Source organism: Carex rostrata, chromosome 12, assembly GCF_964058835.1.
Source record: "Carex rostrata chromosome 12, lpCarRost1.2, whole genome shotgun sequence".
NCBI lineage: Eukaryota > Viridiplantae > Streptophyta > Magnoliopsida > Poales > Cyperaceae > Carex > Carex rostrata.
In genome coordinates, this window is record NC_135929.1 from 5393527 (window position 1) to 5411325 (window position 17799).

The 17799-nt window shown below is 34.5% G+C and overlaps 1 protein-coding gene and 2 long non-coding RNA genes across 6 annotated transcripts; 2 read left to right on the forward strand and 1 right to left on the reverse strand.

The window, feature by feature from the left end:
- The first annotated feature begins 3400 nt into the window (after positions 1-3400).
- On the forward strand, positions 3401-4309 carry LOC144563211 (uncharacterized). 4 transcript variants are annotated; one of them, XM_078312638.1, is made up of 2 exons: positions 3401-3557; positions 3591-4309. In XM_078312638.1, exons 1-2 carry the CDS (start codon positions 3443-3445, stop codon positions 4061-4063), a joined length of 588 nt encoding a protein of 195 aa, XP_078168764.1. In that variant the 5' UTR covers positions 3401-3442; the 3' UTR covers positions 4064-4309. The 4 variants fall into 4 exon arrangements, with proteins under 4 accessions (XP_078168764.1, XP_078168765.1, XP_078168766.1 ...); XM_078312639.1 differs by having other exon boundaries at positions 3401-3539; positions 3576-4309; XM_078312640.1 differs by having other exon boundaries at positions 3401-3539; positions 3582-4309.
- A 7955-nt stretch (positions 4310-12264) lies between these two features.
- LOC144562587 (uncharacterized) lies at positions 12265-12833 on the reverse strand. The gene is made up of 2 exons (XR_013514166.1): positions 12712-12833; positions 12265-12572 (listed from the first exon to the last, which is right to left on the reverse strand). It is a non-coding gene; the product is annotated as an uncharacterized LOC144562587 (long non-coding RNA).
- Positions 12834-13409: 576 nt separating this feature from the next.
- Positions 13410-14259, forward strand: LOC144562637 (uncharacterized). The gene is made up of 3 exons (XR_013514173.1): positions 13410-13507; positions 13642-13699; positions 14081-14259. It is a non-coding gene; the product is annotated as an uncharacterized LOC144562637 (long non-coding RNA).
- The last annotated feature ends 3540 nt before the right edge of the window (positions 14260-17799 follow it).

Here is a 17799-nt window from a genome sequence, read left to right on the forward strand (position 1 = left end):
GCGTGAAGTAGAAACGTGTTTTACTTCGCAACTCACCGTAGCCCACCTATATATATATATATATATATATATATATATATATATATGTCGTCCCATAAAAATCCTCACAACCCTCCTCTTAGAGTGGAAAAATGGTACGGCGGAACCGGCTCTGTCACGAAACGGCATGGTCATAGCACAGCACAGCACGTGTTACTGTTATGTGCCGTGACCACCCTTTAATATTTTGGTCACAACACAGCACGCGAAAAATCCGATCACAGCACGACACGTATCACGTGAGTCACGTGTAATTATGACCGTTAGGTCTTAATCAAATGATGCATGAATTTGGGAACTCCTTAAATGTATGCATCAAACGATTATATTCAATCAATTTTGAAGTATATACAAAGAGGGAAGTTCTATTGGCGCATAAAAGGTGGGGGATGGGAGATCACAAAGAGCCATTGTTATGTAGTCATGACTTGAAGTAATATTAGAGTATTTTTAAGTTCAATTCTAACTAAACTTAATTCTTAAAATTATAACATTGGCTTCAAACAAAAAATTCAAGCTCCTTAAACTGATCTATATCATAAATGGTAGGCTTACATGTAATATTTATAAATTTTGGGATTAATTAAGTATAAAATAAAATGATAAAAATAATGAAAAATTCATGGATGCGTTGAAATTAATTTAAATCTTGTTTTTTTACTGTTTGAATTTATACTAAATTAATTCAAAATTTGTAAATTTTATATGCAAACACATCACTCGTGAAGTACATATGTCAGTCCCAATATTTAAATTTATTATTTGAAATAAATTCCATAATTTTTGAAATTATACTCACTAAATTTCTTGATGAACTTAAGAACACTCGAGTTCCACTCGCAAATCTAGCTGATTGCAGAATAATATATTGAAGTATTGCTTCTTCTTTTCTTCGTGTATTTCACCTGTTTTTTCAAGTTAAAAAGGGGGAATTTCACATATACCCCTCAAAAACTTCAAAATTACATACCCCTCTATAAACTTCAAAAACTCACAAATTTATCCATTTTATTTCTTTTATAATAAACTTATTTTAAATTTATAAAATACCCCTTTTATCATTTATCAATAACATAAAATATATGTAGTATATTTAACATAAATGTCAATCTTATAATTGATCGATTTCCCAGGACAAATGGTTCATTTCTCAACTTATGATACATATATAATTAAGGGTATACCAAAATGTCACCACTTATAAGTCAAAACTTAAAAGTAAAAAAAAAAAAAAAATGAACCATTTGTTCTAAAAGACCGATCAAATCTAAGATCGACATTTTTCTTACACATGCAACAATTTTTTTTATGCTTTTAATAAAGGGTAAAATAAGTATTTTATAATTTTAAAATGAGTTTTCACATGAAAGACAATAAAACGAGTAAGTTTGTAAGTTTTTGAAGTTTAAAGGGAATATGTAATTTTAAAGTTTAGAGAGAAAAATACGTAATTCTTAAGTTTTTGAGGGATATACATGAAATTCCCCCTAAAAGAAGACGGGTCTTCATCTCTAGAGCATGCATGGGTAAATTGATCAGCTCAAGCTGACTTTTTTTTTATGTAATAAATATAAAATTAGAGATTGAACTTGTAAAAAACGTTAAACAATTGTGAAATTTGAGAAGCATAATATAATATCTCGATCATAACCTTCTTTTTTCTGACACAAACAAGAAAAAACAAAAACAGAATGCATTGGATTTTCAAATCCCGTTTCTAAGAAAAACAGGACTTTTTAATCCCGTCACATCTCAAAAGGTTAATTTTTTCTTTTTCTTAAGAAAAAAAAGACCGGCCTTTGAGATCACGATCCTTAACGAGTCGGAGTTGCAAATCCGAACCGTGACTCATGACTCAAATCAAGGCCCTCATTTTTTTCCCCTTTTTTTGCTTAACCAAAAATGTATATGGTTTGGGATTTTAAATTTTGTCTTCATAAATACCGAAATTTATCAAGCATTTTTCTAGATATATATTTTGAAATTTTACATTAAAGGAAGGAAATAAATTAATATAAGGATTCTACACAATTAATCCAATAACAATATAATGTTTTCTTCATAGCCAAAAGACAGTAATTTTTGTTAATAAATATACAATTTGATTTCTACAAAATTTGATATGATCAAGATCACATTAGGTGACTCAGATGGTTCATTGCACCGGTCCATCTGTTAAGGCATTTTATTTTAACCACTCTATTTAGAGGGTCAGTGCAAAGAGGGTGGTGTAGTAATTTGATCCATATATAATTTGAATACGAATATTAAATTCTAATTTTTTTTAGGGTATACCTATAAATTAACTCTCTCTCTTTTTCCTCCGAGAATCAAATTTATTGACAAGTACCTTGTATAATTAATGTACACAGAACAGTAAACACTAAACAATATGAAATATATTTTAGCCAACAAAAATATTAACATATCGTAGTTAAATGGTTTTTTCACTTTGAAATAGTGTCCAAAGTAGTTGATTTTAGGAAAGTTTGAAAAACGGTTCTTCTTCCCTCTCCCAGTGATCAATCACCATGGTTTGAATATATGTACAAGAGTAACTAGCTCATTATATATATGAGGAGATCTCCAATACCTCGTACTTTTCATACCTCATATTTTATATCTTTGTTTTCAAAATTCAAACTGTTGATCCGAGCTACTCAACATAATATTTATACTAAAATATGCATGGAGATGAAATTTTATATTTTTTGAAATTTTTTTACTATTTTTTAAGATAGGTACAAAATCACTATACTTTTGGACCGTTCAAAAAATAGTGATTTTCTACTCATCTTAAAAAATAGTAAAAAAATAAAATAATAATTATAGAATTTCATCCCTAATCATATTTTAGTATGAATATCATGTTGAACAGTTCGAATCAACAACTTAGACTTTGAAAACGAAGATATAAAATATGAGATAGGATGAAGTATAAAAAGCATGAGGCATTGGAACCCTCCTCAATATATATACTGACACTCACCCCATGAGTTTAGTGAAAATGTCGTCTCAGTTAATTTATATCAAGTAAAATCTTATACAAATTACTTAATTAATTTGACAACAGTTGCCAAATGTATAATAATAAAATCAATATATTGAACTTCAATACAACAGTATATTAGATTGTATGTTTGTCACTAATATCACTGATGTAAACACCAATTGTGTTTGAAAAACAAAGCAACAATAAACAACTATTTTTTAACACCTGGCAACTTTAGTCAAGATAACGCACTATCTATCATTAACAAGTCACACCATTCACACCACCAATTTTTTTCACCTACTGTTTGCATGGTCCTAAACCTCTATAAATACCTTGCGTTGATTCAACTCACAACCATCCAGCAAATTAAGCACACTTATTCCACATTCCTCACTAAACCAAGCACAAATGGCTTACACTAAAGTTGTAGCTATTGCCTTGACAGCTCTTCTTTGCATTGGCTTGTCCAATGCAGCTAGATTAGGAATTTCAGGTGGCGGCGGAGGTGGCGGTGGAGGTGGAGGTGGAGGTGGAGGTGGAGGTGGAGGTGGAGGAGGTGGTGGTTATGGCCATAATGGTGGTTCTGGCTATGGCTATGGCTCGGGCTCGGGCTATGGAGAAGGCGTGGGTTCAGGAGGAGCCGCAGGTGGATATGGTAGAGGCGGTGGCGGCGGTGGTGGTGGAGGTGGTGGCGAAGGTCATGGTGGTGGTTATGGATCCGGAAGTGGGTACGGGTCTGGATCAGGGTATGGTGAGGGTGGCGGTGCCTTTGGTGGAGGGTATGGAAGAGGTGGAGGCGGCGGAGGTGGTGGTGGATCAGGCGGTGGAAATGGTGGTAGTAGTGGGTCGGGCTATGGATCGGGTTATGGATCTGGATATGGGGAAGGTAGCGGCAATGCAGAAGGATATGGTAGAGATGGCGGTGGTGGCGGTGGTGGCGGCGGTGAAGGATATGGATCTGGTTCTGGATCAGGGTACGGATCAGGTTACGGGTCCGGGTATGGCAGTGGTGCTGGAGGCCACCCGTGAGATATTATAAACCTATAGTGTGGATAATGTATTTGCACATACTGCATGAAAGTATAAAACCGTATAATTTATGTTACAGGCTAATAAATAATTGATAGAAGTAAATAAGTGGAGATATTTCATATCATGAGATTAGAAAGAATAAAAGAGGTTGTTTTGTCAATTTGGACAATTTGGAGCTGTATGTAATTATCTTACCATATATTAATTATGGTAAATTAAGTAGTGTGTAATGCTATATCAGTATCATCTGTCTATATATATATTCCCTGAATAGTTCAAGTGTGAGTTTGTGTAATTCTATAATGCAGTACGTATAGGAGACATGCATCTGACGCGTTCTAAATTTTCAACCAAAATTTTCTGCATTATATATCCCGTACCGTAACGGTATATGGAATTTAGAATATCAGTTGCATAAAAGTAACAGTTAATAAATTATCTATATTTCAATATACAAGCGTCATTGGTCCCCTTCTTAATTTGTTCCTTTCTCAAAGTCTAGCTTGGTGGTTTTCGGATGGGCACTGATGTCAAAATTATAATCTATAAATGTAATCTTTAATGTTGAAAATATTGAGTTTTGAGGAGAGAAAAAATTATTGATAAGTGTTCTAAGTATCTATCAGAACTCCTATAATAGCACCTTGAAATAAAGGGGACTGAATGGTGTATCTGTCCAGAGACGATCTCAGCCTTTCATTCAGCAGATCCAACGATTCTAAACCATTCTGTTAAATATGAGATATTATGCATGTATTTTATGTATCCGTTTGTGTACAAGTCTGAAATTAATTATATATCAACCTGCAACATACAAAACCACACGGATTTTTCTTTCTCCCTCAGTCTCTGGCAGGAAAACGGATCCACTTCTCTCTTTCTCCATCTTCATCTCCTCCCTCTTTCCTCTCTTGGGATCCTCTCTCTTTCCTTTTCTCTCTTCGTCTCCTCAGTCGGTGGCTTTTCTTCCCTCAATCGCCTACGCTTCCTCTTTATCTCTTGGAGACAAATTGAGGTGCTTTCCGTAATCCCATCTCTGCCTTCTCTGACCTAAGTTACTAACCCTAACCTAATCCCCACCAGCGAGACAGCGAAGCGACCAGCCCCCCAGATGCGCCGCGCACGGTGCTCTCCGCGATCCGCATCTCCGGCCTCCGTCTCCTTGGCCCTAGGTTTTTGAGTCGCTCAACACTCTACCTGTTAGGTTTTTTTTTTTTTGCTTGTGTGCCTCGGTGTCGCTTGTGTTCGTGGATTGGAAGCACGACCAGGAGGTGATGTCGCAGGGCAGCACCACGGCCTTGGTACCTGTCTCTACCCACTTTAGGGTATACGGTGAGCCAATTTTTCCTTAAAAAATGTATAGAGAAGATATGTAAAATCACAAATTGCAGGGTCCTATATGCAAAACAAGAAATTCCAATTTGTGTTTGTGATTTACAACTGTAATTGTTTTCTTTTAGGTTCTTGTAAGAAAGGGGAAGAATCAATATTCATGGATTGGGTTTTCTGGAATTCCAAAAGCCCTGCATCTCGTCTGTGTCTATTTTCCTTTTCCATTAAAAAAATAAGGTAAAATATAATGTATTGTATATAGTTTTTGAGATTAAAACGAGATCTTCGTTGGTGCCTGCTTGTGCCAAGCCTAACTATTAATGTATTCTATTTGTAAACCCAGCTGCATAGTTTATCTCAGTTTCCCTTATCAAGCCTCAATTAGCATTCAGTTGCATAATGAGACCTAAGTTACACCCTAATTCTTCTGATTTAAGCATGTATACTCTCAATTTATGCTCAATTCTGGTATCAGGCAATGCTGTTGCAGATCATATATCTATGTCAAAAATGGATACCTCCAAAGTGATTAGGAACTTGTGATAATTGTACATAGACAAACTCAAGTTTATAATGTTTTTCAGAGCAAGCCTTTTGAGTGAATGATGACTTTTCCTTGGCACGGCCTATCTGCAGGTGTTATCTTCAGTGTGGTGATATCGACTCTAGACTTACACCTTGTTTGGATGGAGAGTAGAGGAAGGAATGAGAGGTAAAGAATAGAAGGGAATGGAATGGAATAGAAAGGAAGATTAACATATTTAACCTCTTCGTGTTTGGATGATTAATGAGAGAAAATAAATTTAACTTTCCTTTCCGTCTTATTTCTTGTTTGGTTGATTAAAATTTAGGAGGTTAATGAGAAATTCGGTGACTGTTGTAGGTTTGAGGAAAAAATCTTGTATGAAAATTATATATGTAAGATATAGGATAGAGCATTTGTGTTATTTTGTCTAAAAATATTTGTAATAAAATTTATTTCCATCCGTTACACCCCAATTTGGGAGGGAAACCGATTCTATTAATTATCATGATACAAGGTTAAACCTTTCACCTCCTGTACCCTTCACCTCCGACATAATTTTATCAACCAAACACAATTCAACAGAAAGTTTTTGTTCCTTTCCATTCCCTCCCTCCCTCTACTCTCCATCCAAACAAGGTGTTAGGGTTTTTGAGGAGTACACCATCTCAAGGCCCCCAACTATTGAGTTACATGTGGTGAGTTTTGATTATTTCTTTATTTATTTTATTTATTTATTTGTTCTAATCAGCCTTCTTTCAAAATTGCAAGGGAAAGGCTGCCTAGATATTCCCTTCCCCAGATTCCCACAACGTGTGGGAGCTTTCGGCACTAGGTACATCCTTATTTATTTGTTTTGCTTTTGGATTTCCTTTTTAAAGGCTTGAGTCTGCAGAAAAGCTCTAGACTCCTTATTAGATAACCCATAATAATTACCACATACTCTAATTAGAGTTAACTACAAGTGGTTTTATTCATTTAAAATGTCACTTCAGTTTTTTTTATGGAGTGCTTGCATAAGAAGAAGCTTGTGTCATATATTACATCTCTTGTTGTCATTTCATTTGTTTTTTAGTACAAATTCTATTTATACAGTTTCTTTTTGCATGAAACTACATGATAAGGGGGCCTTTATACTTCCTGCTAAAATAACTTCTTCGGTAGGATGTTTACAGTATCTTACTAATGTAGAAGTACTATGTATAAACTTGGACATTGCTGACTTGCAGCAAAGCATGACTTTTGAGTCATCAGGAGAGCACAACTTAAACCTGATCTGACACAAAATGTTGATTTGGTTGTACCTTAGGTTGGATTTTGATTACAACTCTTTATTACTTATTTCGTTCTGTTGCGTGATACTGTAGACATTTGTGGAGGGAGCCATGGTTGGTTACACTGAGAGAGGGATGCATCTTGCTCTAAAATTTATGATAATTTTGTCTTGTTTTGCGTTGTTTACTTTTATAAATCTTTTCTTAAAAAGGCATTATTTCTGGTGTCTCCTCTTGTTTCTTTAGTTTTGGCATGTTTTTTATTTTTAAGAATAAGAGCCAATTGAGCTCTCAAAGCAACCTCAATTAAGAGACTGGAGATATGAAAGATCAACTATTTCAAGATATGTAAATAACAAAATGAACTGCTACCAAAAGGTTTTGACTTGCTTATTTCCTTTTTGCATTGATTATACCCATGTATGTGTAGATTGGTGGATATGTAATTGCAAATTACATATGGTTATGTTGCAAAGTCGTAAAATAGTGCCACCACTTCCTGCAGTTGAGGCTTACCACAGGGGTTTGAAGGTACTATTTCTTTTTGGTTTACTAAAATGTATGATAGATTACTCTACTGAAATTTTTAAATTTACATGTCTGTTTATTAGTATAGGCAGTTTTCCTTTACGAACTGGGTTTGAAAATTTAGGATTTTGCAATTATACCTTCATTGTTGCTGAGCCTATTTGCTTTGGAAAAGGATAATTAATTGTTACTATCTCTATTGAAAAGAACTTGTGACTTAGTTATTAATCGAGATAAAAGAAATTGCAATCTAATCCCCTCCTTCCCCCAACCCCAAAATTCTATTCCTTTTTGTTTACTATCAAAGAATTGATAATTGCAAGTGTGAATCTTTAGAATAATTCAATCAAAAAAATTTCATTGAAATTATTCTTTTTCCCTGACAAATATGCAATTCCAATTTGGAGCAGTTTTTCTTGTGGTGGATTAAATAACATTGTGAAAATCATGTTAGATTAACATAGGATCTATCACTTCTTCCTGCTGGTCACCTATTTGACTTATCCAATAAAGAAAAAGAAATGTTTTTAATTGGATTCTCTCTAGACTAATACAAACATTCCTTAGCACATACTGTGTTTTTTTGTGCATTAAAAATCTTGATGGTACCTTGATTTTAAGAAGAGGGAGTTCTTGTAAGTTTGTCATACTGTAGATGTTGTTACTATTGCATTTTTTCTTATTTATATGTATCACCTCCTTGGTGTTCTTGATTATAATGCAGTGAAGGAAAATACCAGCAGATGATCCCCAGCTCTTAGTGGTCCAGCACACTTTAGAAGACCTACAATCTAGGTTCGGACCAAGAAGAAACAATGCTTTTACAGGCCCAAATACTTCTAAATAGACCTATTTCATTCCTTCTTTTCAAATTTTAGGTCTTTCCTTCCTGGAATCTCCTCTGATGCTTATATGGCATGAGGCAGCTTTGACTGGTCTTACACACTGCACTATTTATAATTCCTTTATATCGAAGGTGTCGAGAATAAGGATAACAGAGTGCTGCTTATACACTGGCAACAAATCCAAGGATAACTTTTAAATGAATCAGGGAATCTTTTATATTTACAATCAAACATGTGTATCCCAAAATGAATGTAAAGCTTACGGTCATTTGAATGCAAACAAAAAAAAATTACGAATGTTTATTCTCTCCTTATTTATTTATGTAATTACATTTAATATTTATTTATCTAATTCATTTGTTAAATTTAATCATAACATTGTGTCACGATCAACACAAGGAAAGAAGAAAAAACAAGAGATAATTAACAAAGCACCTATAACAATATAAATTTCATATAAATATAATTAAATTTAACAAAGTATCCAACTGTACAAACTTCATATCTAAAAAAATCAATGTTCTAAATAGCGCGCTATGGTGATACAATAGCGGTGCTATAGCGTTTTTGGACCTTTAATGCTAAGCTATGGAATAAAAGTGTGCTATTTCAACTACGACTGCTATAGTGGTAATAGCGGTCTCCTATTTACGCTACATGCTATGCACTATAGCGAATGTTATGCTACATAGGTTTTTATTTAAAAGCCCAGACTGAAAATTTATTTCAATGATCAATGTTTTTCAAGATTCATATTACTTTTGTTTTTTAAATAAAAAAAGATAGATAGCTTATTCCATAATGCTTAGGGTTTTTTTTAATAGAAAATGATATATAGTTTATGCCATGATTCTTAAGTTATTTTGAATGGAAAAAGATAGTTTATGATATTATTAGGGATATTTCAAATAACAATTTGAACTTTGTACTGGTTCAATATAAATATTCTAATTTATTAGAGATATTTCAAATAATGTTGTTAATTAGTGGAAATATAAATATATTTTTTTAAACAAAAAACGCTATGTAGAATAACTTTTGCTATAGCTACGCTTCGCAGTAGCTTTTTTTTTTTAGCCTTTTCACGGTGACGTGATAATCGCTATTTAGAACCTTGAATAAAAGTGATCAAAACACATTTTTTTAATTCCCACGGCAACGCGTGTTGGCACTTACTAGTTTATATTACAAGCTTCAAATAGAGCCGTTCAATTAAATGAAGCGGAAGCTGCTGGAAGGCGGTACTGATTTCTAAATCTAGTTTTCTTGGTACCTTACAGTAGTGTAGGGGTGAGTAAATCGCTCATAACTCGTGAACCGCTCATAACTCGCTCATTAAAAGCTCGCCTAAACTCGCTCATTTATCCGCTCATTTAAACTCGCTCATTAACAACTCGCTCATTTACTTAATGAGCGAGCATGAGCATGACCCAACTCGCTCATAACTCGCTCATTAATAATTTGCCACATCTAATCCCTGCCACATTTAATCCTATGTAATTATGTGTAACATCAACCTTGTCTCATTAAGATTGATAGATAGTGAGCATAGTTTCATATTTAATCCTGTGTAATATACTAATATTCATAGTTTCATATTCTTTTTTTTTTGTAAATCAGCAGAACCAAAACCTCCGCCTAAAGCCCAAAACAAGTAATAGTCATAACAACTCATTTAAATGAATTATGACAATTTGTTGGATTTTGTTATGATGACTTTTAACACATTTTGTTATGCGTGGGCATACTATATAATTTTGTTTTGAGTCATAAGTCATAACTCGTGAGCCGCTCATAACTCGCTCATTAAAAGCTCGCTCATTTATCCGCTCATTTAAACTCGCTCATTAACAACTCGCTCATTTACTTAATGAGCGAGCATGAGCATACCCTAACTCGCTCATGCTCGCTCATTAATCACCCCTACAGTAGTGTATCGTTTATTTTCTATTTATATCAAGTAACAAAAGGAACAGATGTTTTTATCCACTTGATTAAATCTTGACCTTAGATCAATAATGATTAATTAAATCTGAGATCTCCTTTATTTTTCAATATTGAAATTTTTTTTTCAATTCTATGTAAGAAACAGGGGAGGAGGAACAAAGGACTAGACTTTATGATTTCATGAAAATTTGTTTCATTCTTCGATAAAATTTTGGCAGGGGTATATATGCAGAAAGAAATGTTAAACCACAAACCCTCAGAATTCACGAAGGAAAGAAAAAAAGCTGAAATAAATAAAATCTTTACTAAAAATGGACAAATTAGTGGGGCCTAGTGGTTTGCAACTCGGGCGGGTACGGGTACCCCGGGTATACCCGTCTCGGGTACGGGTACGTCTCGGGTACGGGTATACTCGGGTACAAGGGTATTTGGGTACGGGTATGGCGGGTATAATTTTCAAAACCCATACCCTACCCGTCCTATACCCTTACCCGTGTACCCTTGACGGGTAAGGGTAGGGCGGATACGGGTATTTTTTTTTTTTTTTTTTTTTTTTGCTTTTTTTTTTTCTGGTTTTTTTGTTTTTGTTTTTTTGTTGGTTTTTTTTGATTTTTTTCTGGTTTTTTCCTATTTTTTTCTGGTTTTTTTTGTTGGTTTGGGGGGGAAGAAAATTAGATTTTTTGAATTTTGAAATGGGATGAACAGTGGTCGGGTATACGGGTACGGGTACTCGGGTAGTCGGGTACGGGTTTAGTCGGGTACGGGTAAACTCGGGTAGGGTATGGTCGGGTATTGGTCCAAAATAACAGGTCCGGTCCGGTTTTTGCCCGTACCCGCGTACCCGAGTACCCGACCCATACCCGAGCTCGGGCACGGGTACCCCGGGCGGCGGGTACAGGCGGGTACGGGCGGGTATACCCGACTGGGGTAAAATCAATCCACTAGTGGGGCCTACTCTTGCGGCGCGACAACGAATAGACAAATGGCGCGCTTTTAACCGTCGCATCCAAACCACTGGAGAACAAGAGAGTCTTTGGTTCGTTGGATCCGATCAGTGCCTTTATTAATTTTTTTCCATTACTTTGCTGTTGCGTGGTTTTGTGATCAAATACATATCATCCGTCATTTAAGTTCACACAGCACAGTGCTCCATTATTTTGGGGGAATAGGGACGGTTCGATCATCGGATCAAATTTGATATGGTATTTGATTGGAACCGTCCGATTCACATTAAACTTTGTATGAATAATCTAAAAAATTCATGTGAAACATATTGACATGAATCTTGATGGTTTTGACGCAAATCGAATAACTGCGTCCAAATCGGACTGCCCTGACGGCCCCACTCCTATTTTGCAATCTTTTCTTTAAATAAATTAAAATTACGTCCAGCTAAACTCAAGTACACTATTACAAAAAAGATATTCACCATCAGTTCAAATTACACTTTACCATCTGTTGTTGAACCATTGGCTATCCCCCCGATAGCAAAAGTATGTACATTGGTTGAAACATTGAACAACATATAGTGTTGACTATCTTTACCATCTGTTAAAAAACTAAACATCAGATAATGTTGACTATCTTTACCATTGGTTGGAAAACTTAATGAACAGTTGATGTTGATATTTTTATTTTTATTTTTTGTGTTTGTAGAATGCTTATTGCATATTAAAACATAATCAAAACACCATTTCAATTAAAATATTTTATTTCAATAAAAAAAAGACTAGATCCATTTCATCAATCAAATAAATACAAGATTTCACTTCAAAAAAGAAAACAAAAACATACATCATTCAACTATTTATGTCACCAGCCTATAACATCCAAAGTCTAAATAGTAAGATGAAATTAAGCAAATACTAACCCAATAACATATCTTGCACAAACCCAACCCACTACCAGACAGATCTATCTACTCAGACAAACAATGTACACGATCAAACTCTCTCACCTCTGATCCTCCTAGTGAGTTGGATATCCTTAGGCATGATCATAACCTCTTGGCATGAATCGACTATGTCTCGAGTATGTGAATCTGTGTGCAAAATAACCTATATAAAGAGAGGAATTAGAAAAGAAAATCACCATTGTCTTCTAAATTTAAGAGATGGCATGCTTCTTGAAACAAATAGAAACTACTTATCAAGTTCATTGCTCCGAGAATGATTAACATCAGAAAATTTATTGCACCTTGATATGCCCTACTTGAAATGCATGCCATGGATCATTTTCTGGATTCGTGTCTTGAATATACTTAAAAGATAATCCTATCGTAATTTATCGAAGTAGGATAATCTACAACTACATTCTACAATCTGTAACCTGCAATGGGGCAATCAAACAAAACTGATCGTCATAAACAACAACAATTACTTAATGAATGAATTAGAAAACTTACTCTAGGTGGCACATGAACTATACAAAAAATTGAGTAAATTTATCTAAAATCAGTCATCAATGGATTATAACCATTACTTATGCAGTCACTCTATGTAATAACCATGATGAAACATTATTGGAGAAAATATTACATGTAGGGATCAATTAGCAATCCTGACAATATTTTTAAAATCAAGCCAACAAAATAATATTAGCAAACAAAACAAAGAATAAGAGAATACTCACCATTTAGCCACCCCCTAGCAATAAAAATTCCTAACTTAACAAATGCCTAATTTCGCACCCATTGACATAGAGATAGAGATAGAGTGAGGAGTGAGAAAGCAGAGGTATACAAGGGTATACAATATAATATATTCTCCAAATCTAGTATGGTAACACAACCTAAATGAAATTCTGAACTCTAGCATAAATGGTATAAATCCAAGGCAAAATTGGCTACATCCCCACAAATTCAACAATTTTTGGTTTTTTTGCTAACTGCCAAAGTAATCTCTCTCACCGGCGCCACCTCCTCTCCGTCACGCCATCTCTCATCTGTCGCTCCACCTCACCTCTGCTCTGCTGCATCTCTTAGCCATTTGAGGTACCGTTTCGCCTTGAATCAATTTGATAGGGTTTCATCAAAGAATCGATTGAGTATTTGAGATTGATGCAAGTCATTGAAGATTTATTTTCTAATTTGGGAAATTAAGACTGTTTGGTTGATATTTGTGTCAGTTTCCATTGAACAGGAACAGGAAGCAGGTCAAATTTCTTGTTGGATCACTTATTTGAGGTAAATTATCTCATATTATCTTTTTTTTGAGGGTAGGGTGGCAACTTGCCATCCTACATTTTGATTAATAAGAAAGTTTTTTTACAGAAATCTCATATTATCTTTAAATTGGATCACTTATTTGAGGAAAATTAAGACTTTTTTTTTCTAATTTCTTGATTTCAATTGGATTGACCGGGGTCGATGATGCAAAAATCTGAGGTAAATTAGTTGCAAAATTAGTAGGTTGTAACTTGTAAAGAAGATAAAGCCTTGAGACTGTTGACGTAGCAACCCCACATGATTACATTGCAAAAAACAATCATGCCATACTTGACAATCATGATTATATTATATTATATTATATTATATTATATAAAAGAATCTGAATTGATCTCGCAGTTAGTTTGGCATTTGAAAATGTGAGGTGACCTAACTGAGAAGCAATTAGTTTGGCAGAGATGGCAGCTAAAGCGGCATTGAGACCAGCAGCTATAGCCCACGTGTAGCCCTGCCCACCCATTTCCGACGGATTTGTGGAAAGTTACTTTGGTTTGGATATATTGTTTTCTTAATATTTATTTGTTGAGTAGAACTAGGGTGTTCTTAAGCTCACCAAAGTGTTTGGTGAGCTTGACTCCAAAATCCGTCAAATCGGTTTCAAATGACAAATCCGAACTGTTGGAACCCGCTTATTTTACGTGTGATGCGTCTACATGTGAAATTTTTAAACTTTCGAATTAGTTTAGTATAAAGTCAAGTGGTCAAAACATGTTCAAAAAATGAATGCACTAAAATTAATTTATTAACTTTCTAATTTTGACCAATTGACTTTATAATAAACTAATTCGAAAGTTAAAAAATTTCACATGTAGACGCATCACACGTAAAATAGACGGGTTCCAACGGTTCGGATTCGTCATTTGAAACCGATTTGACGGGTTTTGGAGTCAAGCTCACCAAACACTTTGGTGAGCTTAAGAACACCCTAGTTCTACTCTTATTTGTTTGTGTTTTGTTTTATTTTATTCTTGTTGTCTCGATAAATTTGAGAATATTGTTATGTTGTTGCTTCCAAGTATTTGGAAAATTTCAAACTTATCCTTCCTGTGTCAGAAGCTTACAAGCTAATATTGAAAATATACAAATTGAGAAATGTTTTAGAGACCCCCGGTGAACATTTGAAAAGTCATGTATATTAGGGGGTTTATGCGTGAAAACAATGGACCAAATTAACCTTCTCTCTCTCTCTCATAATCAGTACTGATTAAGATTGAGAAAGGTGGGAGAAAATTGGGTATCATCTCTATTCTCTAGTGGTGAAGGCAGGTGTAGCAGAAAGGTGGTGTTTTGTAGGATAGTTGTAGTATTTCTTATGTTTTTACAGTATTGCATATAACTTGTTTGTGAATTTTGAGGTATTGCAGAAGCACACGTGAATTTTTTTTAAAATAAAAAATAGCCTAATTTTGTGTATTTTTTAATTTTTAGTTTGCTGTGAAAACAAAGGCAGTTGAAATCTGAGGTTGCAAGGACTGTGGGAAAATTAAGGCTGGTGGTGCTTATACACTGAAGTATGTTCTATGTTATATTATCTTCTTGTTTGTCTATGCATCTGATATCAATTTTCTCAAATTGGTGGTTCACCAAATTATGTTCTATATTATTTTATATAATTGTTATGCATGTCGTTTGGATGCATCTACCCTTGTATCAATATGTTACCATAATCAACCATTTTGTTATGCATGTCGATTCCCTCGCATGTTTTTCCAGTTGTAGATTCTATTGTTAATTCTATTGTTATCTGATTATAGATTGTATTTTTTTTTTTTGTTTAGAATTGATGACTAAATGTGTACTCTCTATCCCTGTAAAATTTACACTTTTTATTTAGGTCTAAGATAGTGAATCCTGATATTTGGTGTTATTCTTTTAGTCTTATTGATTGTTTTTTTTTTTTTTTGTAGAGTATAATGTCAGAATCCTAGACGCACGAAAATCATGATATTGGTGTCAAGTCCAAGAGCGGATCGACCGTAGCAAAACGAAGTCGAAAAAGATTACGAGCGTGCAACTATTGCGGGTTTAGTTAGGAATATTTTACTAGAGTGGAAGTTGGAGGGTAAGATCTTCGCGGTTACTTTAGACAATTTCACGGTGAATGATTTGGCGGTTAGACTTATAGTGAAGCAATTTTGGGACAAGTCCATTTTTAAAGGAAAATACATGCATACGAGATGTGCTGCACACATCTTGAATATAATGGTACAAGATGGTATGAAGATTATCCAGCCGTGTTTGCTTACAATTATAGATTTAATACGGAATGTTTCATTGAGTGGCGCCAAATTTCAATTGTTCAATGACATCCTAAAAGATCTGAACTTGCCATCTATGAGGGGTATGATTCTAGATTGTTCATCTAGGTAAAATTGTACTTTTGAGATGGTTAATGAAGCTATAAAATGCAAGTAGGCTTTGGTAAGGTTTGGTGATGATGTTAAAATGGCGGTTCCTAGTCCAAAGGATTGGAAGCAGGCCGAAGAGATGGCAAAGTTCTTGGCGGTATTAGTAGATGCTACAAAAACTTTCTCAACTGTGAGGCGACTAGGTTCAAATTGTTATATGAAAGAGGTGTGGTCCATTCGGAGTGCATTGTTGGAGAAAGATATGAGTTCCAAACCAATTATGCCAAAATTATCGAAGGAGATACAAAAGAAGTTTGACAAATATTGAAAAACTTCAAATTTGATCCTCACATTGGCATGTGTTTTTGATCCTCGAAGAAAGATGGTTTGTGTAGAATTTTGTTTTGAAGATTCATATGAAGAAGGGCCTGTTTTGTATGATGAGAAGATAAGAGATGTGAAAACTTGGCTTAGAAAATTTCATAACGAGTATGAGAGGACAACTTCCAATACGGTCCGGCTGATAAGTAGTCAATCCCCAGAAGTGGAAAGTGAGATACTCATCAAAAAGAAGTTTGAGATAAGATTCTCTAAATTTCAAGTTCAGAACCGTAATCTACCACAAAAGAAATGCGAGTTGGATAGTTATCTTGAAGAACCCTTGGTGGTATCCGAGGATGAAGAATTCGATGTTTTGGGGTAGTGGAAAAGAAACTCATATTTGTTTCCTACTTTAGCCAAAATGGCAACATATTTTTTGGCTGTTCTGGTATCAACCATTGCTTCAGAGTCGGCATTAGTGCAGTGGGCTGATTAACAGATCACTTGCGTAGCTCGATGAATGCTGAAACTATTGAGGCCCTCGTCTACACAAAAGACTGGTTTGGCTCCATTGACAGTTTTGATTTGGACAAATTTTGTTCGATCATGCGGTCTGTTGGTAAGCAACAAATCTTTGTTTTCTTATCTTTCTTTTTATAAGGGTCTGTTGGTAATAAAGAGATTGTTAATATTCTGTTGGTAATCATTAATTAATCTGAAATTTATATAGAATAAATATGAGAAAATTATCAGTTTGGGTCTTAGTTAGTTTAGTTCAGAAATGATTCAGTTTAGGTAAAGCTGAATTTTAATTAAACTACAGTATAATACCAAAATCCAAATCTAGTCCTAGTACTTTTTTAGATAAGCAGTATTGCATGTTATTAAGATTCTGCTAAATAATTGTAGGTTACTAAGATTTTGCACATGATCAAGTTTTATGAAAAGCTACAAGGGTGAACAAAAGGTCAGTTAATTTGAATTGTAGGTAAGTGTTGAAAATTCTGTAGTTCTCATTTTGAATATTTCTGTAGTTCTCATTTTGAATATTTCTGTAGTTCTCATTTTGAAAATTTCTCTCTATGGGCATAGTTGATTTAAAATTCAAATTTCATGTGGTTTAGTATTTCTTACAAAGTAAGGGACCTATATGCAAAATCTCCAAGATCCCAGTTTTCAGCTGATCTGTCCATAAAACAAGTGAAAAGAAAACATATCATGTAAATAAATAAAACATAAGGTCTTCTCTGCAAAATTTGCCCTTTTCAGCTAATAATGATTTTTTATCTTGATTTTTGCTTCTTTCCAATCTTTGATCTCCTTTTCTTCTTTAGTGCATCGGCCCTTAACTAGTCCTAGAGAATTGACCAAACACTGCACCAGCTGTAA

What these genes read in the sequence shown, in the direction of transcription:
- LOC144563211 (XM_078312637.1), top strand. Translation starts at nt 3,443, where the DNA reads ATGGCTTACACTAAAGTTGTAGCTATTGCCTTGACAGCTCTTCTTTGC.